We start from the raw sequence: 26,275 nt of genomic DNA, 5'->3' as shown, positions 1-26,275 counted from the left end.
TTGGAGAGTTCCATTTCAGTGTCATTGGATTGAACTGATCTCATGCCACTGCTAGCTGTGAGGAAGGCTGACACAGTGAATGTCTGGCATTTACCAGCATCTCTTGTAAGATATGGCCTTTCATAGGATGGAAGAAGGGTGAGAAGAATGCGCTGGGTTGGCAACTTGCAAGTTATATCCCTGAACCAGCTACTTTGGCCAGCTGTCTCTGGCTTGGTCTCAACCTTTATGTTGATTTATTTTCTGCCTTATTCTAAAAGAATTAGGGGTGACTTGCTAAATATAGATAAAATCCTGTCAAGAGAAGAAAAATTTATATATAGACTTGTAAGGTACACAGAAACACTTGCCATATGTTAGAAATATTTGGCACTGAGCTTCTTAATAGTCAAAGAAGAGAACAAAACTAATAAATTTTATTCATTTGGTAAATGAAGCTGCAGTAATTTTAATAACCCACACTGAAATCCTGGACATTTCTTATCCGCTTCTTTCCTGGTCAGTGGCAAGGAGAGATTGCATCTCTTCCCATGCCCAGCTTCTCTTTCCCATACCTATTGTCATGGCCTTATGTCTGAGACAGCCTTTCTTACAGTGTTATAATAACCAGCAATACATTTTTCTTTCTTTTTTGTTTTTTTTTTTAGAGGTTGGGTCTTGTTATGTTGCCTAGGCTGGACTCGAACTCTGGGCTTCAGGGGTCCTTCCACCTCAGTCTCTGAGTAGCTGAGGTTATAGGTGCACGCCACTGCACCCGGCTCCAGCTGCCCTCAGTGCTGCTGTTTTAGAATTTTTCTTTACTGTGCTCCCTCTCTAGCAGACTCTCCTTCCATGGAATCTCTGAAGCAGTGCTTCCTTCTGTTACTCAGTTTTGTGTTACATAACAATAGCTGCTTGTTTACTTTTGTTTCCCCTCCCCAATTAGATTATTACCTTTTTGAGATCTGGGACCATGTCTTACCTAGTATCCACTTTAGCATCTAGCATGATGCCTTGCATAGCTACCCAAGTATGTATTGAATTGAACTTAAATGATCAACTATTGAATAACTTGTGCATTATCTAGAAAAATTAATTCTTCCTGCTGCTGTTGTCTTTCATTATCTTTAGATTTTTCTTCAAGGAACACAAGCTTTCACCTATTCATTCTTTGCATTTTTTAGACAAAGTCAGTTGTATGCAAACTAATTTAATATTTCTTTTTCAAACATGCAGATATCAGTTTTAGAGAATGTGGCATGGAGAAATTCTCAAGGAAAGAGTAAAATGCTGGTGATGTGCTGAGGGAACAGAAGGAGTGTTTGTGAATGTGCACACGTCCGTTTCTGGTCTCTCGTGTCAGCGTCCTACCTGCAGAAGGTTAAGGCAGCATTAACAGGTCTGATGTTAAGGGGCCTAGAGTGTTTGTCCTTTTCCCTTCTTTTTGTTTTATATCCATATTCTGGTCCTAAGGATTTATTTCTTAAGTTAACAATATAGTGAGATCACTGAAAGTCTTTCTTCAGATTTACAGAGTAAAATTTTCTTTGATGAATCTGACATAAATGCTGGTAAATTTTTATAGTTGGTCAACTCGAATTGGTGTTAATTCTTCTCATAGCTTGCTTTTTTTCTTTTGAAATTGACATTAGGAGAAGTACATCTTGAGAAGTATTCTAAGCAGAACATGTATTTTAAAATGTGTTTTAAGAAGGAAAACATTGAAATGCATTTTAAATAGAATTAGGTATTTTAACAATCATTATGTGACAGTTTTAGATGTAGCAAAGTATGTGCTACTTCAGGTTTGAATTGCTTTTAATCAGAAAATGCTGTTAATGAGTTATGTTCAATCTAGGAAGATAGATAGGCTTGTCATTTGTAACTAATGTACTGAATAAAACACTAGAAAAGAAAAAGACCCCTGCCCTCTTCAAATAGCATTACCTGTGGTATGATTTATTTTAGTTCTGCCTTCGAGGATTTTTTTTTCCTTGTGAAATTTTTTGCTGGCCTGTATCAGTAGATTTGCAGAGACGGGGAGTAATCCATTTGTGCTTCTCCCCCTGCCCCACCACCACAATTGTTGGCTTTTAACATATGTCATCTTAGGCCTCCTCCATATTAGTTTATGATTAGTGTCTGTAATGGACACTGTCAGTCCATTGACTCTTGGTCTGATTGGAGAATTCTTACCTTAGCAGGCAGATCTTCTCAGACACACTCGCCTGAGACTGTGAACCTGAGGCTGGAGGCAAGGAAAGAAGAGTAGCCCACGTGGCTATTTTCTGGGGGGATGCACAGTGGTGGCTGCTGTGCTGCTTCTAGAGGCAAGGTCTAGTTGTTGCTGCAATGATGATGCAGTCTGCTGTGTGCCCTTAGGCATTGTTATGGCCAGGGGGAGATTCTGTGAACTGTCTAATAGCCGCCTCCCCTTTTTTTAAATCACTTTTCTGTTTAAATTAGCTAGAATTAGTTTCTGATGCTCTCAACTAAGAATTCTGATACTTCAGCATCCAGACTTGTCACTGTCGCTGGTCAGATACGTGGTAGAAGCCCTTGTGAAGAGCAGTGATGTATCTTTTTCATCCTGGCTGCCTGTGCATTCTGGTCAGAGGTGACCCAGAGGACTGGAGGAGGACACAGTCGATATCAGCTGTGGGTCGTGGGAGCTGTGTTTGCTGGTGGTCAGGCAGGACTCCCGAACCACACACTAGCCCAGCCCACTGGGTCTCATCATGTGCCACTCTTTACTGCTGCTTTTTCCTAATCTTTGTCCCCCAAAAGTTGGGATGCCTAGGAGCTAATACATAACTCCTTGTGCATTTTTTTTTGGCTCTGATGTGGGAATATTAGCTACAGAAATATGTGTGTGTGCGTGTGTGTGTGTGTGTGTGTTTTAGTGGAATGTTTATTTTGTTTAGCCAAAAATTACATCCGATGTACCAAATACCTTTTTAGTCAACATTATTTAGGTATAATTTCACGTATTATAAAATTATACTCATTTTAAGTGTTGTTTGGTGAATTTACTAAAGATATAGAACATTTCATTACCCCAAAAGTTCCCTTGTGTCCCCTTGTAGTCAGTGCTTCTCCTCCTGCCCCACTACCACAATTGTTGGCTTTTAACATATGTTACCTTAGGCCTCCTCCATATTAGTTGATGATTTGTCACTTTGCTGTTCCTGAGAATATTACAGTATAATAAAGGCATGATAAATCTCTCATTTTTACTGAACTATGAAATCCAAAGAAAAACTATCAGTGCTGTATAAATTATCAGTCTGATAAATAATACTTTGCCGCACAGAAGTGTCTTGAGTTAGATGACTTGTTCTGGTGAGCGGCTTTCCAGTGGATGGCTTTTCTGGCTTCTCTGTGGCCTGTAGACATGCAGGGCTCGGGTTTTCTCCCTGGATGTGATGATGTCTTTTAATTGTTACCTGGGTCAGGTTGGGAGGCAAGAAAGCCAAAATGGCTGAATTCAAATCCTTGCTCTGTCATCTCCTAGCCAAGGGACTGGGGTAGAGTTACCCAGCTGCTCTGTGTGCGCTTCAGAGCCCTCACGCCTAAAAATTGCCTGTTGAAGGCTGTTCAGTCACCAAGTGTTTATTGGGTATCTACTATGTACCAGGCCCTGCTCTTCATATTTCATGAGGTTTTCCTTTTAGTTTAGGGGAGGGGGCAGATAATAACAAGTAAATTGTGTAATACGTCAGATGGTGATAGGTTCTGTAGAGAAAAACAGCAGGGAAGGGGTGCATGCAGGCACCCCTGTGTGCGGGCGTGGGGTGGGGTGGAGGGTGTTGTAATTTTAAATAGCGGAGCCAGGAAAGGCTTCACTAAGGAGGTTTTAAGCTAAGCCCTGATGGAGGTGAGGGGCCATTCCAGGCAGAGAGAATACAAATGCAGAAGCTCAGAGTGGGGAGCAGGCCTGTATTTGAGGAACAGCAGAGGCTGGGGTGCTTAGAGTAGAGTTGTGGGGGAGGGCAGAGGGAAGAAAGTAGGAGGCAAAAATCATAAGTGGTCCAAAGGATTAAATGAGATGAAACACGTAAAATGTTTTTGATGCTTACAATTACTGTGTGATGACAGTCTCCTAGGTAGGCTTTAAAAAATCATTCTTGAGAAGAAAAGGTTATAAGAAAGAACAGAACCAAATGAGGCATTCCCTCACTCAGCCATTCAGCAAACATTCAAGGGGATTTTTGCTGCCAGGTGCTGCTGTCACAGGCAGGACTGTGTGGGGGAGGCCAGGGCTTCAGGAGCTTCCTTCAGTGAGTTCATTGTGGAGACAGAAGGAATGGATGCATGGGACGATGCCTGCTAGGTTAGATGGATGCCCGGGGGGCTTTGAGAACATGTGGGGAATGGTTAGCAGTTGTCATGTGAGTTTTAGCTTTTGAAGTTGGATTATGTGAAGAACAGGATGTGTATGCATGTGCAGGTGGCGCATGGGGTCAGTTGGGAGCTTTCCAAGCCCAGCGACAACATGGCATGGTGGGGACAGAGAACTGTGGCAGGAGAGTGGGTGTTTGGTAGGCTAGAGTGGAGGGGAAGGTGAGGTGCAGGGCTAGGCAGGAGCTGGTGGCAGGGGTGGGGTGGGGGTCAGTGGGAAGAACTCAAAAGAGGCACCAGGGAGAGTGTATGAGTGGAAAGGAACTGAGAGAAGGAAAGAGAAGTCCGAGGTGGGGCACAGGGAGGGAGGAGGAGCAAAGGGGAATGGGGAGGGACTAACACGAATTCAGTGATGATCTTGGATTTGCTTCAACTGCTTGGCCTGCATTAACTCATTTAATCCTCACAGCAACCCTCAATAAGTTAGGGACTGTTATTATCTCCGTTTCACAGATGAGGACGCTGAGGTGTAGAAAGGTTAACTCACCTTCTCAAGGTCACACAGCTTATAAGTGGTGAATTGAGATTCTAACTCAAGCATTCTGACTCCATGGTCTTGGTAACCCTCTACTGCCACTGAAATCATTCTTAACATTTTGTTTGTGCTTTTCATTAAACCCTGATTGGAACACTGCATGTATATTGGAATTCTTTTTTTTTCTTTTGTCACTGGCCTATGAATGATGATGACAGAGCCAGTTGATGGATTATCTCTTGGTTCTTTTCTTCTTGGAATGAGTCCCAGCAGGATCAGGATCTGGGATTTCTGAGTCTCTTCTTTCCCATTCTTCTTCATCCCCTCTCATTTTTGCTGGTTTGCTTACAGTGAGAGTAGACATTTAAAAACTGATTTTAAGTGGGAAACTGAAGAATTGTGGCAAAGTATTTGCATACTCTTAACTAATGAAATAGTCATTTTTAGTCTTCTTAGATTTTATTTAAATAGACTTTGTTATTTTTAAATATAGGAGATCTCAACGACATTGCAGCAAAACTAGAAAACAACTACTAACATCATTTTTACATAACATTTTTGAAATTATTTTTCTTTTTTTTCCTGTAGGTTAGGGTAAGTTTAATGTCTTGTCCTACATATGCAATTCCCAAAATTAAGCCACAGATCACTTCTTAATTATTAATTAAACAGGAAACGGGATAGTTGTACATTTAAGTCCAATAGCTAGTGAATTAGTAGTTTTAAACACCGTCACCTTGTGATCTCTTCTGCCCTGTCTTTTTGTAGTTCTAGGTTCAGTCTGTCTCAGTGTCTTCTACGTTCTAAATAATAATAGGGATGAAAACAATTAACGGATTGGCACATAATATGGACCGGCACTGTGCTAAGTGCTTGACATGCACCATCTCATTTAATAATCCACACAGTAGCTTCGCAAAGAGGTTCTGTTATTTCGGCTTTATGGATGAGGACACGGGCACAGTGAAGTTTGGAAGCATGTACAGGGTCACTCAGCTGGGACTCAGTTGGAGCTCTGACTCCAACCCAGGGCTTTATGTTATCAGAGCTGATTGACATTCTTTAACCAAAATCTGGGCTTATTTAACATTAGTGAGATGGAAGGATTTTTACTGTGAACTACCCAGTGATTGTGTGTTCTTCAGTGGGTAGTACAGATCATTTGTGCTCACCTTCAGTGGGTAGGTGGGGTGAGGAGAATGAAGCTAGGGCCCTTTGTACCATGTCACATTGCGAGTGCAGCCAGACGGGTGTCCTGAAGTGACTGAGTCCCTTGGGATAGCACCAGCAGGCACAGGCAGTGTGGTGGGCGATGGATGGATGCTGCCTCCCTTGGGCGGATGGTTTCTTCTCCCAGCCCCTTTTTTGAGTCCTGCAAGAGGAAGAAAAAGCCAGCAGCAATATGCTTGGATAGCTTTAACTTTGGATCTGTGTTCAGTGAAAATGCTGAGTCACTTTGAATGACCTGTTCCCTTATCAGTTTTCTCCCTTGGCTTTTGGCTTTTGTGCCTTGTAAATAGCAAATATTTATTGATGAGGAGAATGAAGTTAGTTAACACCTTCCTCACCTGCTGCTTTCAATTCTTTTGGTTTTTACCCTGCTTTTCAGCTCTGCAATCTTTTTCCTGGACCTTGGCCTTTTCATCGTGTGCTGATAGGGTATGGTGAATGAGTTAGATTCCTGTCTAGCAGTGCTGAGGTTGTTCCAGGAGTGGATTGGCTACTGGCACGCCAGGGATTGAGTTGAGAGTCAGGGATAGAATCTACTTCTCTGGTTGCATGTTAGAATCACCTGGGCTGCTTGAGAAACACATGGTGCCCCACACCCATTTTTATTTAATTGATCTGGATTGGGGCCCTGGTATTTGGTGTTTTTCAGTCTTCTTAGGTGATTCCACTGTGTAGCCAATGGTTTCATTTAAATATTAATAGCTTAATTAGGAAGCTGGGTTTATTTTGGGCTGTGGAGATGGGGCTCAAAAGATGCAGCAGCTCCCCCATGGGCACTGCACTGGGCAGATCGTGCAGACCCTTCCTGCTCGCCTATGACATAATAGCCAACTCTTGGTAGTGCTTCCCCTGTGCCACGCACTGTTTGAAGCACAGTGCAGCATTAACTCATTTAATCCACACGATATCCTTATGAGGCAGGCACTGTGATTATCCATTTTGTAGAAAAAGAAATTCCTACCTGTAGCCATGAAGGACATGTAGTACGAAACTGACCCATAAACCTAGGTTTTGGTTTTTCCTAGATTTACAGTATAGAAAACATTTCAGATCTTTGTGTTTTAGTAATTTAGCCTCAAATGTGAATATATTTGTTTTTACAAATGACACTGAGACCTGTGCCATGCCATGTAGCTAGTGACTATCAGTTAGCATACAGAGTTGTAAATTGGTATTGTAAATCATTTAAAACACTACTTTTTTATGGTTTTGACATAGATTTTACTTTATGGTACATTTTATATTTCAGGTTATTTGAGATGTACCTCATTTTTAAGGGGATCTTTTTTACTTAAAATTGTATTTTGTACTTTTTAAAAACATATGTACTATGATCTTTGAGTGCATATTAGATCTTCACTGCCTTGTGATCTGACCTGCCTCTTCACATTCTGGCTACTGTAACCCTCCAGGATACTAAGCAAAACTAATAGCAGCATTTTAAGCATGCTCAAGTCCTGCCATTGTAAAACCCAAACTCCTTCAAACCCACATGCATTTCTAGTCTCCCCTTTAATAGCCAACTTACTGAACAAGTTGTCTTTGCCTGACATAGTCTGTATTTCTTCATCACTCATACAGTCCTCAGCCCACTTTGTTCTGGTCTCAGTTCTGTCATTGCAGTCTTTGAGGTCGTGGAGTAACCTCCATGTTGCTAAATTTAGTAACTATTTTTAAAGCATTTATTCCCCTATTTATTGGTACCTGCCTTGTGCTAGGTTTGTGCTGTTGTAGGTACAGGTCAAATGTCCTTTATCTGAAAATCTGAAACCCAAAATGCTCCAAAATCTGAAACTTTTTGAGTGCTGACATGACACTTAGAGGAAATGTTCATTGTAGCATTTCAGATTTTTGGATTAGGAATGTTCAACTGGTGAGTATAATACAAACAACAAAACCTGAAGAAATCTGAAATCTGAAATGCTCTGGTCCCAAGCATTTCTGATAAGGGATACTCCAAAAGATATTGGGATAGAGTAGTGAATAAAGCAGAAGGAAGTCCCTATCCTCATGGAACTTGGGCTCTAGGAAGAGTGACAAAGACATAAATAAATATTTAATATTATGTCAGGATCATGAAAGACCTCCTGTTGTGTGACTCTGCTGATATAAAATGTCTAGGATAGGCAAATCTATAGAGACAGAAAGTAGATTAGTGGTTGCCTAGGGCTGAAGAGGGGTGAAGGGAGAAATGGGGAATGACTGCTAATAAAAAATGTTTTATTATTAGATTGTGGTGATGTTTGCACAACTCTGAATATACTGAAACCATTGAATTTTACACTATAATGAGTGAATTGCATGCTGTGTGAATTATATTTCAAAGCTGTTAATATCAGGAAGTGGTAAGTGCTATGAAAAAAATCTAAATCCACTGGGAGATGGAGGTACTGTTTTGCGTAAAGAAGTTAGATGAGACATCTCTGCTGAGGTGACATTTAAATAGATATTTCAGGAAAGATAGCTGTTGGGCCTGTGAACGTCAAGGGTCATGGAGGCTGAGGGGCACAGTAAATGCAAAGGCCTTGAGGTAGGAATTCACTTGAATATTCACGAATTGTGTGGCTAGAATGGAGTAGGCAAGGATAATGGAATGGGATGACTTAGGTCAGATCATGTAGAGCCTTGTGAGGACTAGAATTTTTTTCTTTTATGCTGCAATAGCAAATACAACATCTCAGTGATTCAAGTAAAAGGTTGTAATGCATCCTTTGTGGGTTGGAATGGGTCTCTGCTCCACATCGTTGACATTCTCATCCCTAGTCTATCTGAAACCCATGGGAAAGACGGCATGTGTTTCTAGGAGGAAGGAAACAAGGCAAATCTAAAGAGTGGCTCCCAACCACAGTGCATCCTTGGCTTTAACAATTTTTGTTTTCTTTTCCCATATCACGTGGTAAAATTGACTTTTCAGGAGGCTGAGCCATGTGACCCATGGCTTGAAACACCCTTAAGCATTCCCTGGTGAATCCCAGTTAGAGAGGCAGATCCCTATACCTCAGTCGTGTTCTTGTTCTGTTCCAGAGACATTTAGATGAGTGCCAAGGTTAGATGGTAACCTTTAATTTTGTCCAATTTTGTTTTGCTTTTTTTGGCAATAACATGGTCACTATTTTGCCCTTTCCTTCTGCCGCCTTTACAGGTTTATTTCATCATTTTCATCGTCACTGAAAAGCATTTGTTAAGAGCATAATACTGTTTAAAACTTTTATACCTGAGAGAATTGTTCAGCTGTAGTTTAATAATAAAACACTTTGATGATGCTTTAGTGACCAGAAGAGTGAATTGTGCTTAAAAATAGAAAGTTAACACTGGTGTTAAATCTTTTCTGTACCATTATTTCCCTGGGGGAAAAATGGTGAATTGTTTTAGATTCAGCCAGTTTTAAAATTTTTTTCTGGTTTTCGTATTTTTTTGGTGGAGACGGGGTTTCGCTGTGTTGGCTGGGCTGGTCTCCAGCTCCTAACCGCGAGTGATCAGCCAGCCTCGGCCTCCCGAGGTGCCAGGATTGCAGACAGAGTCTGGTTAACTCAGTGCTCAATGGTGCCCAGGCTGGAGTGCAGTGGCGTGATCTTGGCCCGCTACAACCACCTCCCAGCCGCCTGCCTTGGCCTCCCAAAGTGCCGAGATTGCAGCCTCTGCCCGGCTGCCGCCCCGTCTGGGAAGTGAGGAGCGTCTCCGCCTGGCCGCCCATCGTCCGGGATGTGAGGAGCCCCTCTGCCTGGCTGCCCAGTCTGGAAAGTGAGGAGCCTCTCTGCCCGGCCGCCCATCGTCTGAGATGTGGGGAGCACCTCTGCCCTGCCGCCCAGTCCGGGATGTGAGGAGCGTCTCTGCCCGGCCGCCCCGTCTGAGAAGTGAGGAGACCCTCTGCCTGGCAACCGCCCCGTCTGAGAAGTGAGGAGCCCCTCCGCCCGGCAGCTGCCCCGCCCGAGAAGTGAGGAGCCCCTCCGCCCAGCAGCCACCCCGTCTGGGAAGTGAGGAGCGTCTCCGCCCGGCAGCCACCTCGTCCGGGAGGGAGGTGGGGGGGTCAGCCCCCCACCCGGCCAGCCACCCCGTCCGGGAGGGAGGTGGAGGGATCAGCCCCCCGCCCGGCCAGCCACCCTGTCCGGGAGGTGAGGGGCGCCTCAGCCCGGCCACCCCTACTGGGAAGTGAGGAGCCCCTCTGCCCGGCCAGCCGCTCCGTCCGGGAGGGAGGTGGAGGGGTCAGCCCCCCGCCCGGCCAGCCAACCCGTCCAGGAGGGAGGTGGGGGGGGGTCAGTCCCCCGCCCGGCCAGCCGCCCCGTCCGGGAGGGAGGTGGGGGGGCCAGCCCCCCGCCCGGCGAGCCGCCCCGTCCGGAAGGGAGGTGGGGGGGTTAGCCCACCGCCCAGCCTGCCGCCCTGTCCAGGAGGGAGGTGGGGGTTCGGCCCCCCGCCTGGCCGGCCACCCGGTCCGAGAGGTGAGGGGCGCCTCTGCCCGGCCGCCCCTACTGGGAAGTGAGGAGCCCCTCTGCCCGGCCAGCCGCTCTGTCCGGGAGGGAGGTGGGGGGGTCAGCCCCCCGCCCGGCCAGCCACCCCGTCCGGAAGGGAGGTGGGGGGGTCAACCCCCCGCCTGGCCAGCCGCCCCGTCCGGGAGGTGAGGGGCACCTCTGCCCGGCCGCCCCTACTGGGAAGTGAGGAGCCCCCCCCGCCCGGCCAGCCGCCCCGTCCGGGAGGGAGGTGGGGGGGTCAGCCCCCCCGCCAAGCAAGCTGCCCCGTCCGGGAGGTGAGGGGCGCCTCTGCCCGGCCGCCCCTACTGGGAAGTGAGGAGCCCCTCAGCCCGGCCAGCCGCCCCGTCCGGGAGGGAGGTGGGGGGGTCAGCCCACCGCCCAGCCTGCCACCCTGTCCGGGAGGGAGGTGGGGGGGTCAGCCCCCCGCCCGGCCAGCCAACCCGTCCAGGAGGGAGGTGGGGGGGGGTTAGTCCCCCGCCCGGCCAGCCGCCCCGTCCGGGAGGGAGGTGGGGGGGCCAGCCCCCCGCCCGGCGAGTCGCCCCGTCCGGAAGGGAGGTGGGGGGGTTAGCCCACCGCCCAGCCTGCCGCCCTGTCCGGGAGGGAGGTGGGGGTTCGGCCCCCCGCCTGGCCGGCCACCCGGTCCGAGAGGTGAGGGGCGCCTCTGCCCGGCCGCCCCTACTGGGAAGTGAGGAGCCCCTCTGCCCGGCCAGCCGCTCTGTCCGGGAGGGAGGTGGGGGGGTCAGCCCCCCGCCCGGCCAGCCACCCCGTCCGGAAGGGAGGTGGGGGGGTCAACCCCCCGCCTGGCCAGCCGCCCCGTCCGGGAGGTGAGGGGCACCTCTGCCCGGCCGCCCCTACTGGGAAGTGAGGAGCCCCCCCCCCCCCCGGCCAGCCGCCCCGTCCGGGAGGGAGGTGGGGGGGTCAGCCCCCCGCCAAGCAAGCCGCCCCGTCCGGGAGGTGAGGGGCGCCTCTGCCCGGCCGCCCCTACTGGGAAGTGAGGAGCCCCTCAGCCCGGCCAGCCGCCCCGTCCGGGAGGGAGGTGGGGGGGTCAGCCCACTGCCCAGCCTGCCGCCCTGTCCGGGAGGGAGGTGGGGGTTCGGCCCCCCGCCTGGCCAGCCGCCCCATCCGGGAGGTGAGGGGCGCCTCTGCCCGGCCGCCCCTACTGGGAAGTGAGGAGCCCCTCTGCCCGGCCAGCCGCCCCGACCAGGAGGGAGGTGGGGGGGGTCAGCCCCCTGCCCGGCCAGCCACCCCGTCCGGGAGGTGAGGGGCACCTCTGCCCGGCCGCCCCTACTGGGAAGTGAGGAGCCCCTCTGCCCGGCCACCACCCCGGCTTGGAGGTGTACCCAACAGCTCATTGAGAACGGGTCATGATGACAATGGCGGTTTTGTGGAATGGAAAGGAGGGAAAGGTGGGGAAAAGATTGAGAAATCGGATGGTTGCCGTGTCTGTGTAGAAAGAGGTAGACATGGGAGACTTTTCATTTTGTTCTGTACTAAGAAAAAATTCTTCTGCCTTGGGATCCTGTTGATCTGTGACCCTACCCCCAACCCTGTGCTCTCTGAAACATGTGCTGTATCCACTCAGGGTTGAATGGATTAAGGGCGGTGCAAGATGTGCTTTGTTAAACAGATGCTTGAAGGCAGCATGCTCGTTAAGAGCCATCACCACTCCCTAATCTCAAGTACCCAGGGACACAAACACTGCGGAAGGCCGCAGGGTCCTCTGCCTAGGGAAACCAGAGAACTTTGTTCACTTGCTTATCTGCTGACCTTCCCTCCACTATTGTCCTGTAACCCTACCAAATCCCCCTCTGCGAGAAACACCCAAGAATGATCAATAAAAAATAAATAAATAAATAAATAAATAAATAAATAAATAAAAAAAAAAAAAAAAAAAATTTTTTTCTTTAATATTAAATTACTTTAAGTGTGTGGTTGCTTATTGACAGCTTTGGTTAGGAAATGTTGCTGCTTTTTTCCTATTACAGAGTGTAAAGTTAGATTGATATTTTTGCTTTTATTGGAAATAATTTAGAATGGAGGAAGTAGCCTTGGATTGGGAGTTAGAAGATAAGAGTTTTGCCCAGCTTGGCCATAGCTAGCTCTCTGACTCCGCTCAAGCTAATAAAATGAGAATTGGACAAAAGAACATGAACCATTGAGTGCCTCACTCGCTCTCATCTCTCACATGCAGTCCTGTTAGTTTTTCCTTACACTGCAATCACATTTTTATATAGAGGTTGGTTCTAAAGTCCCTATGTAAGGTGAAGATCATTGGTGTTAAAAATACCATTGGAAACACTTGCAGAAGATTCCCCTTTGGAAGCTGTCTCAGAAGAATCCAGCACAGCCTATTCCTTCCTCCAGCGTTGGAATAGATCTCTGGCTGTTTATTTGAGCACCAGTTGAAGCATCTGGCCTCGTCTTCAACTTCAGTTTAGGGACCATGTTTTATGAAAATACATCACTTTAAATACTCGACTCATACCGTATTGTGAGATGCACAAAATCTGATTGGCATGTGGAAACAGACCAACGGAGTGACTATTCATGTGTCATGTCTCGTGCTCATTAAGTAGAAGGCGGGGTGGGCAGTTAGTGAGACAACTGAAATTTCTTTTCATCTCGCTTCTTCCTTTTTTATTTTTTTTGACCAAATGAGAAGAGTTGAATTTGTGTGAGCTAAATCTCTATTTTCTGCAACTCCAGTGTACTCAGAATCTCTCCTCTCCATTTTTACAGCCAGTGTCTAACTTACGGCCCTAATGTTTTCCCACCTCAGTCACTTCTACTCATCTCCATAAATGGCCACTCTAAATTCAGATCACCCATCATCTTTGCTGCACACTTGTCCTAGAGTGATCTTTTTAAATAACTCTCCTGATCAGAACACCTCCATGGCACCAAGACTCTCAAAGGAGTGCTTCTCAGACTTCCCACCAATGTTTTCCTGTACAGAGTTTGGTGGAATAAGTTGTTTCAGGGTCCTGGGAGCACAGCTTGATGTGGGGATTATGTTTGTTTTCATGTAAGACTGTCATATTATTGCTGATTAGAATTGATGCTGCTGGAATGTGCCATTCCTGTCATTACATTTGCATGGTCTCTGGTGCCCGTGTTTGAAGTACAGATCCTTAGGAGATTAAATCTAAACGCTCAAGCAGGATTCACAAGTTCTTCATTTTCTGATCTTTGCCTTCCTGTTCAGTCTCCTCTTACCATGACACTTCTCACATTTGAAGATCACTTGAAGTGCCCTGAATGTATTGAATTTAAGCCTTTGGTGCCTTTGTATCTGCGTTTATTCATTTGTTGAATATTTATTGAGCACCTAATATGTGCCAGGTACTGTTCTAGGTATTAATATTATGGGATACAGCAATGGGCAAGATTTAAGTCTTGGCCCTTGTGGAGCTTACATTCGAATGGGAGAGGATGATGACAAATATATAATATAATGTCAGATGGTATTAATGCTGTGAAGAAAAGCAAAGCATGGTAAGATGATAGAGTGAAGATGGGGCTCTGTTGGTCTGGCAAGGTTATGTAAGGAGGTGATTTTTAAGAATTTTATCCTTAATTGACAAATAATTGTATATATTTATGGAGTACAATGTGATGTTTTGATACATGCATAATTGTGGAGTGATCAAATCAGGCTAATTAACATATCCATCAAAGGTGATATTAAAATGGAAACCTGATGAAGTATGAGAGCAACCATGTTATTATTAGGGGGAAGAGGGCTCAAGGTAAGGAGAACAGCGCATGCAAAGGCCCTGAGGTGGGAGTGTTCTTGGAGTGTTAATGGAGCAGTAGGAAGCTCACTGTGGCTGAGTAGAATGAACAAGGGGAAGATGAGTAGAAGATGAGATTGGAGAGATTAGTAGATGCAGAGTGTACAAGGCCCTGAGCCCATGATAAGTTTTCTTTTGCTTTGAACAGCTTCCCCTTCCATCTGTAACTATTGGGTGAGGTGGAATTAATTTTAATTTGTTCTACATGCTGACCAGTTGCCCCTCTGTTTACTGAATTATTATGTCTTCTCCATTGAGTTTGAAATGCCTTTTAATTATATGTTGTGTATGTGTATTTATACATGTATGTTTATTAGCTCTCTGTCATTGATTTTTCTTCTTGCACACATAGTATAACATTTTAATTACTGTACCTTTATACCAGGTCTTGGCAAACAATGGCCCATGGGGCAAATCCAGCCCTACCACCTGGTTTTTATAAATAAAGCTTTATTGGAAAGCAGCCATACTTATGTATTGTTTATGGCTGCTTTTGAGCTACTATGGCAGTGTAGTTGCAACAGAGACTGTATGGGCCAGAAATCCAGAAATATTTACAATCTGGCCCTTCACACAGAGTTTACCAGGCTCTGCTTTATACTGTGTGTTGATATCTGATAGGGCAAGTTCATCCTCATTCTTTTTCAACAATTTCTTGGCAGGCCTAACATGTGTATTTCTCCAGATGAACTTTAGAATCAATCTGCCAAGCTTGCCTGACTTCCTTCTTTTCCCCACCTCTTTTTGGGGTGGAGAACTGGGGAGCCAGCAGAATAGGAATTTTGATTGCATTAATTTGTGGTTTAGTGAAGGGAGAAGTGATTGCTTTACAACGTTGGGTCTTTCTATTCCAGAAATATCTCTTTACGTGTATATCTTTCAGTAAACTTTAATTGTTCATTCTGAACAATAAAATCATACATATTGGAGTTTATTCCTATATGTATTGTTGCTTTTTGTTGCCATTATAATTGCGTTCTTGTCCCAGTTATATTTTGCAAGTGACTATTTATGGTATAAAGGGAAGTTTTTGCTTTTTATGTATTTAAATTCTGTTTCTAACCCTCTTATGAGAGTAAACTATTAGGACTGTTAATTTTTGTTTCTTTTGATTGACAGTCATTGCCTGAACTTACCAATAATTGTTTTATTAATGTTTATGTCTCCCCCTGTATTGTGTAGTTTTCTTACCTAGAGTAGTTTGGGGGAATGGACTTTGACCCCCTCAATGGCATTCATTTTTTTTTCTTTTGTGTAGGTCACAGCAAGTGGTAGTTAAAACAAGCAAAAAAAAAAAAAAAAAAAAAAAAACCCAGACAAGTTTATGCCCAATCAGCAGTTGTTGGTAGTTTTAAGAAAATCCAGAAGATAATCTAGGCAAGCTATTTATCAAGCAGGCTGTGCCTTTGTAGAGCTGATTGCTGGTTTTAATACAGACTATAGAGTTGCCATGTCACACAGGAGAGTCAGACTCAGCACTGCTTTACTTTGGAGAGACGTCTGATCATGGAATGCAGTCAAAACCCAGCATTTATCCTTTGGCATTGAAATACGAGCAGAAGGAGATTTTTATCAATCAGTGCTTTCCAGAATACGTTCTCGGTAAAGCATTTGATCTTTACCCTTAACATCTATGCCTTAAGGAGGTGAAATCTACTGTAGATTTCAAGGGCTATTACTTGCCATGAGCATTGAACAGATGAACTGTAAATCCAATGTGTGTTAACCTTTGTGAATCTATCTTTTAATGACATTTTTGTCTTTTTTTTCTCCTGAATTTGTGTCTTAACTTCTCCTCATGTTGATGAGACGAAAGAAAAATTATCCATGTTACTGGTTTCATTTCTTCCTTTTTCTTTTTTCTTTTTTTAGTTGAAGTGATGATGATGTGGTAGCAATAGGGATTGGATATAGAAATGGATAATTGCTGACATATATTATGTATTTGTGAAATGAACCTGTTTACTCTTGTTGCCTTTAGTAAAGTAAAACTTCATATGTGGAACCTGATTTTAAACATAATATCTGTATTTTTGTTCCTGTGTGTTGTGATTATCTGCAGTCAACATTATGAACATCAGTTGCTGGTATATGAGTAGCAGTGCCATTCTTGCATTACTATAAAGAAATACCTGAGACTGGGTAATTTATAAAAGAAAAGAGGTTTAATTGACTCACGGTTCTGCAGGCTTTACAGGAAGTGTGGTGCTGGCATCTGCTTGGCTTCTAGAGAGGCTTACAATCGTGGAGGAAGGTGAATGGGGAGCATGCACATCACATGGCGAAAGCAGGAGCGAGAGAGAGAAAGGGTGAGAGGAGGTGCCACACACTTTTAAATGACTGAACCCCATAAGAACTCACTCACTGTCTCAAAGACAGCACTAAGCCGTGAGGGATGCACCCCCATGATCCAAACACCTCTCACCAGGCCCCACCTCTGGCACTGAGAATTACAATTCAACATAAGACTTAGGTGGGGACATATCCAAACTATATCACCATCATAGGCTAAAAGATGTACCAGGCCACCTGCCTCAATTACAGAGGAAGCTCTGACCTTGGGATCATTGATGTAAGGCGAGAATTGAACCTAGGAAAAGTTAGAGACTATTTTAGACAGCTGTGTGGTATGGAGAATGGTGTAAGTAAATATAGTTGGAATTGATGTCTTTTATTGAGCACTTACTATGTTCCAGGTATTGTAATGGGTACCTGACATACCTAGACGTTGTAATAGGTGTCTGATAAATATTTTCAACCATGCAACAACATTATGAAGGAGAATTTTTTATCCTCACTTTACAGATGAGAAAATTGGTAGACCCGAGATTTGAACCAGCTGTTAGACTCCAGAGTCAGGTTGTGAAGCAAAGTGGATTTTTGATAGGAATAGAGTGGTTTTGTGTGTGTGTGTGTGCAAGTGTGTGCACACATTTGAATTCTCTTGGGTTTAGGAAGGGCAGTGGGCAGAATGTGGGGTTGGAAGGAAGGGTTTTGTGGAGTGGGGTGGTGAAAGATGTTTGGAGTATGAGTTGGGCCCAGCTCACCGAAGTCCTGGAATTCCAGATTGAGGATAACTTGTGTTTCTTGTCTTTTCTACTTCTTCCACATTTATATAAAGGAGGGAGAAAGATATAACAGTTTTGGTTTATTTAGATTCTCTTATGGGAATTTTGGGAGTTTAATTAACAGCAGGGTGGTGAAATGACAAAAGCATAGCCTGGAGAGTTAGAAGAGACCTCATTGCTGGAATGGCTTTTGGCAAGCCCCTTTTTCTCTCCCCTCCCTTACCCTCAGTGAAAAGAGAATCAAGAGGCTAAAGTTTTCTCAGTTTTTGCTTTTTGTTTTTTTGGGGGCCCAAGAGTTTAACTTCATATTTTAAGGTGATAATGGAATGTATCATTTGTCTTCCTATATTTAATCTGAGAGAGTACAAAAAGGGGGCTATGGCTTGGTAGTGGATGGGGTGGAGGTGCAAGAGTTGGATGTTCAAGCTCCTCAGCACCTCTTGCTGGTCCTGAGAGGCCTCTTGCTGGCGAGAGGGCTGTAGCTTCTAGCTTCTATCCCTGTTCACGTTTAATAAATATAAATGTAAATAAATAGGTATATAATACACATACTTTTCTAAACCTCTGTGCAGTCGTATTTAGATGAAAAATCCAGATTCTCAGCCACTTTATGTCATCATTTACCTTAAGCATGGCTGGGCTGTTCAGATGCTAAGCAATTCAAGCATGCCTATATTGGAGGGCCATTTAGAGCTTGAGGCCCTGCTCTGGCTGTCTCTCAGCACAAAATGCTGGTTTTTGGGACCATTCTAGATGGCTATGACTGTGAACAGTGCACATGCACATGTATGTATACAGGTATGACCTGCTGTTCCTGACACTGCATGTGAATGTTAGGGGCTCTGCTTCTGCCAGCCCCTCTGCCCTGCAGACCTACTCAGAACTGGATGCCCAACAAGCTTTAGAAGAGAAAGTAAAGCTTTCTAACTGTGAACAGGGAGGCCAGCTTGTTTTCAGGGTTCAGAGTAGCAGCCCAGAGGATCCAGCCCAAGCACAGACACCTGATATTGTAGCACCTGCTCTTTGGATCTGTTCTTTGGATCTGATACGTGTCCTAAATAAAATGTTTCAGTAAAGGGAGCTTTTTTTCTTTCTTTCTTTTTGTCAGAATGGTATAACTTGGAGAGTTACAATATCTTTTCATGGTCATTTTCATACTAACCTTTAATAGGAAAGAAGGAACTAATGTAAATCCTGATATTTTGTGAAAATACTTCCAGTGGTACTTATATATGAAATTATTAATAAACTTTCAGCTTACATTTTTATTGCCTAATATATATGCAAACATACTTTACTTGAAGTTGAGGCTGCACGTAGTGGCCTACACCTTTAATCCCAACATTTTGGGAGGCTGAGGCGGGAGGATCACTTGAACCCAGGAGTTCAAGACCAGCCTGGGAAACATAGAAAGACCCTGTCTCTACAAGAAAAAAAAAAAGAAAACTTAGCTGTGCATGATGGTGCACACTAGTAGTCCCAGCTACCATGCAGGCTCAGGCAGATCACTTGAGCCTGGGAGGCTGAGGCTGCAGTGAACCATGATTGCACCACTGCACTTCAGCCTGGGCAACGTAGTGAGATCCTGTCTCAAAAAAAGGAAAAGAAAAAATAAATACTAATGTTGGGATGCTTTTCTATCGTTTTCTTGCCATGAGCTTACTTAATTGTACCAGTAATTCTAGGGAAGAGAGGGGAAAGTGAACATTTCATTTGAGACTTATCTTTCTATTAAGTTCAAGTTCACTGCTGGCAGGATTTTATAACTACTGAAGTACTTTTTGTTTTACCTTAGAATTCACATGAAAATTTCATGAACTTTAACATTTGGTTGGGAATTTAACTTTATTGTCAGACTATTTCTAGGAGGTCACTAATTGCATGTTTTTAAAAAACTTTAGTGTCAAATTAATTGAGATAGTATTTAATTATATCAAAACAGTTGTTTATTTTCTGAGTTTGTTTTTTTACAGTATTGGAAATAAATGACGCTGACATTTTTCCTTTTTCTTTTCAAGATTTTCAGCTGAACTCTCATCTCTCAACACTGGCAAATATTCATAAGATCTACCACACCCTTAATAAGCTGGTAAGTCATTCTTTTAAAGACAAAATTACCAACTGTTTGAAGTAGTCATTTTGTATAAGTGTATTTGATAAAAATTTAGATTCTAGATATTAGGATATCAGTTGTTTATGAAAATGCTAACGGTATGTGATTTCTTCATAATAACGAACATATTTCTTTCAGAACCTAACAGAAGACATTGGCCAAGACGATCACCAAACAGGTATCTGTAAATGCTAACACTACTTAATTTTAAATAGCTTCTTAATATTAGGAAAGAGAAATACTAGCTATGAATGCGCTATGTTGTCATAATGTACTCCATTAACAAATTGTTCCTTGGCCGAGGTTGTTTTTCAGGGAGTAATGAAGGCAGCCATGTTATAGCTTCTTCCCAGTAGGAAATCTCTTCTGGAAGCACTTTTTAATGCCTTTAAAGAGGCTCGGGATTCTCATAGTTTCAAGATACCTTGTTTTCTCTACTGCAGTATTTTCATTTATATTAAAAAGGTGCTACAGTAATGCAATTTGAAAGGTATTCCACAAATATTTGAGAAATTCAGCTGAAAAATTATTTAATATGGTGTGTGTGTGTGTATGTGTTCATATTTACTGAAGAGTTAGGAATCAGAAAATTGAAGCTTGATTAGTATAAGTTATCCTCTAACCCTGTGGTTCTCAGAGTTTAGCTGGCATTATGATCACCTGAGGGAAAGCCTTGTTTAAAGTACAGATGTTAGGTTCCACCCCAGAGTTTCTGGTTCTGTAGACTTGGGGTGGGAACCCAGAGTTTGCTCCTATGTGATGCTGATGGAGCCGGTCTGGAGACCACTCTTTGAGAACCACTTCTCTCAACTGTTAGTAATCATCAAGTCCAGAAACTTGCATTTGGTCTATAGTTACTAAAATCCTAGCAAAAATTATTTAAACACATTTTAAAGTTTTTGAAAATGGCCATAGTAATAGACGAATTGAAATTTGTCTTAGTCTGGGCTGCTATAACAAAAATACCTTAAACTGAGTAGTTTATAAACAATAGAACTTGGTTGTTCATGGTTCTGGAGACTGGGAAGTTTAAGGTGAAGGCACCAGCAGATCCTGGGTCTGGTGAGGGTCTGTTCCTCACTGACGGTGCCTCTTGCTCACTGCATCTTAACATGGCAGAAGGGGCAGGCAGCTCCCTCAGGCCTCTTTTATAAGGGCACTAATTCCATTAATGAGGGCTCTACCTCCCTGACCTAATTGCCTCCCAACTCTACCTCTTAATACCAGCAGTCTGGGGATTAGCTTTCAGCATGTAAATTTTGGAGGGGCACAAACTTTCAGGCCATAGCAGTGCTTGTTGGGGAATTTTGAATAGCACAAAAGTAAATAGAGTGAAAAGTTACAGTCGTCTTTTAGACAACTATTTAGACGTCTCTTTAGATGACTAAATAGAGTGAAAACTGACAGCTGTCACTTTGTGCCAGCACATGGTTTAACATTGGTTCTTTCAGACTTTTTTTTCAAAGCAAAAACTCTTTAAGAAAAAGGTATGATTTCTCATTTTCTGTTCTTAGCATAAGTTTTAATTCTTTCCAGTGGAACCCAAACCTCCTGAACCTCTTTCAGTGTCATCCAAAGCTTTGAACTTCTATTTCTGGATAAAGATTTGTTCACAAATGAACTGCAGTTCAATCACCTTTTTTGACTTCAGACTTTTCTTTGCCAAAATAAAACAGTACAGCACCAGCATTTCCTCTGTAATCTTCCTTTATGATACCACCTCCTACATCTATAAAGTGTTTTGCAGCCAAGCCAGCGTGGAGCTACTCTTCCACAACACCTGGAAGGAGGAGCTCTATCTAAATGTCTGTTCACAAGAGCTTTCTCCATAGGTGGTATTGTATCATCTTAGGCACTGTACAGGTCATAGCCTGCAGCCTGTGCAGACCCTCCGGTCAGGCTGTGGTATGCTTGGAGAGCTGGGCAAGGCAGAGCTGCATGCTGACCTCCTCCACAGACCAGAGAGCTTGCTGGGGGAAATGGCAGGTATCTCTTTAGAGAAGGGCATGGCAGAACGAGAAGGTGAGCGAAGGAGGGAATGAGAGGGTGCAGGATCCCTTCTCACATTTGTATGCATGCATATATGTTTATAGTCGTGGTTTTTAATTTAGCATTGGTGATATCATACTGTACATGTTATAGTGTGTTTTTCTTTTTCATTTAATGGTGCATTTTGGGGGCTGTTGAGATTTAAGACTGTCCCCACCTTCTCTAAATTGGTTCAGAATCAATTGAAAATTTGGTGTAAGATGGAGACTGAAGTAACAGTGTTTTTGGAAAACACAACTTAGATGTGCAGCAAGAATGCACAGGACTTTCAGCATTTCACCTGAATCACTGTCACAACTAGATAAGCACAAGCCAGCATACCTGCTGACCCTTTACACCCTGCACTATGACAGTGGAAGTGTTCATACTCTTTCAGCTTGCTCCACTGCAGGTAGATCTGAAAGGGAGTTCAGAGGGGTTGGGCTTTCTGCTCATTTCAGGCTCTCTGCTCAGTTCAGTCTCTCAGCACTTAGATCAGGCACTCCTTCTTCCAGGGAAAGGAGTGAGACAGAGAGGCAGAGAATGCGCTAGGAGTGTTCTAGGAGTTCAGGGGTACTAAGGGTCCCTTCACCTGATCCTTCCATATCAGCAAATATAGATCAACTCAAGGACAGTCAAAAACAATTTATTTAATAATTTTAAAAGCAGTATATTCGCATAGTTTTGAAAGAAGTATTGAAAAAATATAAAACAAAAAGTGAAGATTTCTGTCCCAGTTTATCACCCCTAGGTTCCATCCCCCACTAGTAGTCCACATTTGACTTTCCAGAGGTAACTTAAGTTTCTTCTGTTTGTTAACCAAATTATGGTGATGATGATGATGGTGATGATGATGATGATGATGATGTATTTTTTCCTTAAATACAAGTGTAAATTTATATTTGCTACTTTTCCACTCAGTATATCCTTGAGATCTTTTCATATTAACACATTTATAAAGCATCTGCTTTCTTTTTTAATGACTGTAATTTTCTAATCCATGGATATTTTATAATACATTCCTTCAGCCTCCTGTTGATTTATGTACACTTATGCTTATATGTTTAACTTTTAGCCACCACTAATAATGCAGGAATATAACTTTTGGACCAGTTTTAGTAGTTCTGAACTTTTGAATTAGATAAGTATTGTTACTATAGTAATTTTGCATGTAAATATTTAACCCAAAGTGTGGCACTTGAAATTCAGTTAAACGAAAGTATACTTGGACTCATGCCTCCACTTTTGCCTTGGTTACAGTGGATACGTCCAATACTGGGAGTACTTTTCATGGGATTCTTGGGGTGTTGCTTTGCCAGCCAGAAACTTCTGTGGCTGGTGGCACCTTCTGCCTGAGTATTGCCTGTGTCTGCTGGGCTCCTTCCACCCACTTGGCCAGGCAGGCTGCACTCAGTTCGCACTACTGGCCTGGATCCCACACCTGCCAAGTGTGAGTTAGGCATGGAGCAGCACGCGGTGTGTGGGTGAGCGAGCACCCGCTCCAATCACTGCACACAGCCAGGCATGCTGGCTGCTGCAGTGGGGCAAGTAGCTCCAGGTGCCAGCACAGGCGCCAGTACAGGCACCAGCTCTGTGCGAGGCTGCAGCTGGACCAGATGTACTGCATGTGGCTTCCACTGCGGGCACCTGCACCTGGATGAGGGGAACAAGGTGGCGCCCGGAAGCTTGGAGACACCAGGAACCACAGAACCCCAAAGAGGGTGTCACAGCCCTGGCTCAAGGAGCCCATAGGTCTAGGCTCCTCAAAGGGCTGCAGCTCTTCTCTCTTCACCACCCACAACGTGGCAAGTGGCAAGGGGTGCGTTTCAGCCCTGTTTGTGTTACAGCTCTTTTAGTCCTGCCATTTGGTGGATCCTGAGTTCTTGTCCCGCATCCAGGAAGAATGAGGTATGCAGACAACTGGAGGGTAAGCAAGGTGTAGAGGAGCTTCATTGAGTGGCAGAACAGCTTTCAGCAGACCCAAAGTGGGTAGCTCTTTTCTGCAGGCAGGTCCTCCCGACATCTATGCAGCCCTCGGTGGAGAGGAGACCTGGAGTGAGTAGCTCCTATCTGCAGGCAGGTTGTCCTGTCCTCTGCCTGAGTCTGGCAGAGTCTGAGGTTTTTAATGGGTTTCAGAGGGGAGAAAGCACGTGCTGATTGGTCCATGGGCAGTCATGAGCTGGCCTGGAAAAAGCACCATAAGTTCTCACTCTAGTCCCTGGAACTGGCAGCCCAGCCTCCAGGCCTCAGGCCATTCCAGGCTTGAAGTTGGGGATTTACCGGGGACCCACCCCTTTCTGCGCAGAAGCCTGCTTCCTCGTGCCATCAACCTACCATCCATGGTGCCCACGGCGCTCAGGTTGTTCGTGCCAAGGGGCACCTGCAGGTCTGCGCCAAGCTGCTCTCAGCCCCCCTCGGCTTCCCCCTCGTGCTTGTTGGTGCCCAAAGTTTGAAGGGGGCTGAGGTGGCAGGGGGCTGGTGTGTCAGCGTTGCCCCAAGCATGTGCACACCTGGTCAGGTCACGACAGTGCCTGGGCTCAGCCTCAACTTTACTCTGATAACGGACAAAGCACCAGGAGAGGGGAGATGCCAGGAAGTGGGAGCAGTCACTTTAGAGGCTGTGGGGGCAGGGGGCCTTCCCAGTCCTTGAGAGTGCAGGGATGCCTGGGTCCGCAGCCATGGCTGGGCGGCTGCAGCTGTGTCTGGAAGGGCGAGACTCCTGCCCCCACAGCTCAGAATGGGGTGGGGCTCCTGCCTGTTCCAAGCTCCGTGGAGTGTGCAGCCCCTGCTGCTCCTCCTCCACTGCAGCCCACCTCATGGCAGTGATTGCTCCAGACAGGCTGCTGCTGCCATCAGTATGACATGCTGGTTTATTGCCTGTTACCTTGTAAGTGCCCAGTCAATGTCAGTTAGTGTTAGTAATTTCTTGGAGTAGTCAACTTCATTAACATTTGCCATCTGGTTATAGCATCACTTGTGATTCCTGTACCCAACAGAGTATACTTTAAAAACTGAGCAACATAAAATCTGTGATGTTTAGAAATCTGAAATAGTGGAGTCATTGTAGTACTTCTTTGAGTCTCTTGGCCTAACAGTAGTCTGGGCAATGCTACTGTGTGTGGAAGAGCCAAACCTAAGTCACAGAGATCGGGTGTCTTCCTGCTCTGCCTCCTCTCAGGCCTGCCTTTTGTGTGTCGCAATCTTCCTCCTACCAAAAGGAAAAAGAGAGAATGAATTAGTGGCTAATCTTGGAGAAATAGCACAAAATAGGAGTGAATTTTAAAGAGCCCAATCAGGCTGGGTGTGGTGGCTCACGCCTGTAATCCTAGGACTTTGGGAGGCTGAGGCCAGTGGATCACAAGGTCAGGAGTTCAAGACCAGCCTGGGCAACATGGTGAAACCCTGTCTCTACTAAAAATACAAAAATTAGCTGGGCATGGTGGTGCATGCCTATAATCTCAGCTACTCGGGAGGCTGAGGCAGGAGAATTGCTTGAATCTGGACCTGGGGGGCCGAGGTTGCAGTGAGCTGAGCTCATGCCACTGCACTCTAGCCTAGGTTACAGAGGGAGACTCCATCTCAAAAATAAAAAAATAAAAAAAATAAAAAAATAAAAAATAAATGAGTAGGGATGATGATGATAGATGTCAGAAGTATTTAGAGAGAGGAAAAAATTCTTTTGTCTTTAGCAGTTCGATGATCTGTTCAAGAAAATGAAATAAAAATATTAGCTACTGGTAAGATATCTTAAGCGGCAAGCTATTTATGAACTTAAGTTACTGTATCTTTGTGACATTGTTCAATGAAAAGTGAGGTGAAATAGCTATATAAAAAGTCCTGAAGTGGCAGAATGAGCTCCGTAAAATGTTAGTAAGTGAAACAAGGCTGTGATACAATCAGCTCACTAAAATGAAACATGAGACAGTGAGATTTTTGTATTGGCACATCTATTTGTATTAAGTTTGGAGAAGTAAAATATATTCTCTAATTTTGTAAACCTCTTGTACTCTTTTTTACTTGAGGACCACGAAGCAGAAAGATTAAAAAAAAGGAAGTGAAGCACATACTTAGGCACTATTTGTTAAGAATAATGTGCTACGTAATTAAATTATTATGAAAATAGCAAGCTGGATAGATGATAAAGGGCCTTTAGTCTGAACCAGGTGAACTCAAGTTGCCCTTTAAAATGGACTTTCTTTCATAAATACTAGGATAGACCTGTTGAAAAAATGTTGGCAGTATTTCTGATTAATGTGGGAAGAAAAGCTCTATTCATTGACTGATTTATTTGAAATCAGATGGGGTCAGTTAAAAAATATTTAATTTGTTCTCTTGAAACACTGAACCCAAAAGAAATGAACCTGAACTTAAATAATAATCTTTGGGCAAAAATTGCACACAATTTTGACTGCTTTCCTAAGTGTCATGTAAACACCAAAACATTAAGAGCTTCTAATGATAGGAGGATTGATTTCAGATTCACTAAAACATCAGCCTTAATATCTTGCTTCTACCTCTGATGCCAGATGTTCGTACCTAAGTAAGTACTTTAAAATGGTTAAAATAGCTCATTTTCTGAAGCAGATAAATATTCCGTAACATTCTTGTTTATATTATTTGTAATTTTTTTTGTAGTTTAAAGATAAACTTGTAAAGTCAAGTAATACAACTCATACAAGTTCTAAGTCGGTGAAGTCTAAATTTAATGATACAAATAAATA

General features: G+C 44.1%; 1 protein-coding gene and 1 pseudogene across 16 annotated transcripts in view; one reads left to right on the top strand and one right to left on the bottom strand.

Moving 5' to 3' along the window:
- Window positions 1-26,275, top strand: part of DCUN1D4 (defective in cullin neddylation 1 domain containing 4) — an 85,480-nt gene that overhangs the window by 12,771 nt on the left and 46,434 nt on the right. For 12 of the 16 annotated variants that reach the window (XR_008679383.2, XR_008679381.2, XM_055385668.2 and 9 more), the window contains exons 2-3: window positions 19,432-19,502; window positions 19,665-19,704. Coding sequence is in view for 8 of the 16 variants with exons in the window: in XM_004038663.5 (XP_004038711.1) it covers window positions 19,432-19,502; window positions 19,665-19,704 (111 nt within the window). In the remaining 8 variants the exon portion in view is untranslated. Of the gene's footprint in view, window positions 1-1,197; window positions 1,379-16,372; window positions 16,655-17,703; window positions 17,729-19,431; window positions 19,503-19,664; window positions 19,705-26,275 lie in introns of those variants that run through there. The other 4 variants (XM_063705306.1, XM_055385673.2, XM_055385670.2 and 1 more) reach the window with 4 other exon arrangements.
- LOC109026648 (deoxyuridine 5'-triphosphate nucleotidohydrolase, mitochondrial-like) lies at window positions 21,049-21,549 on the bottom strand (annotated as a pseudogene).

This window comes from Gorilla gorilla, chromosome 3 (genome assembly GCF_029281585.2).
Source record: "Gorilla gorilla gorilla isolate KB3781 chromosome 3, NHGRI_mGorGor1-v2.1_pri, whole genome shotgun sequence".
Taxonomy (NCBI): domain Eukaryota; kingdom Metazoa; phylum Chordata; class Mammalia; order Primates; family Hominidae; genus Gorilla; species Gorilla gorilla.
The sequence above is the reverse complement of the archived record's forward strand: the minus strand, read 5'-3'. Positions and strand labels throughout refer to the sequence as shown.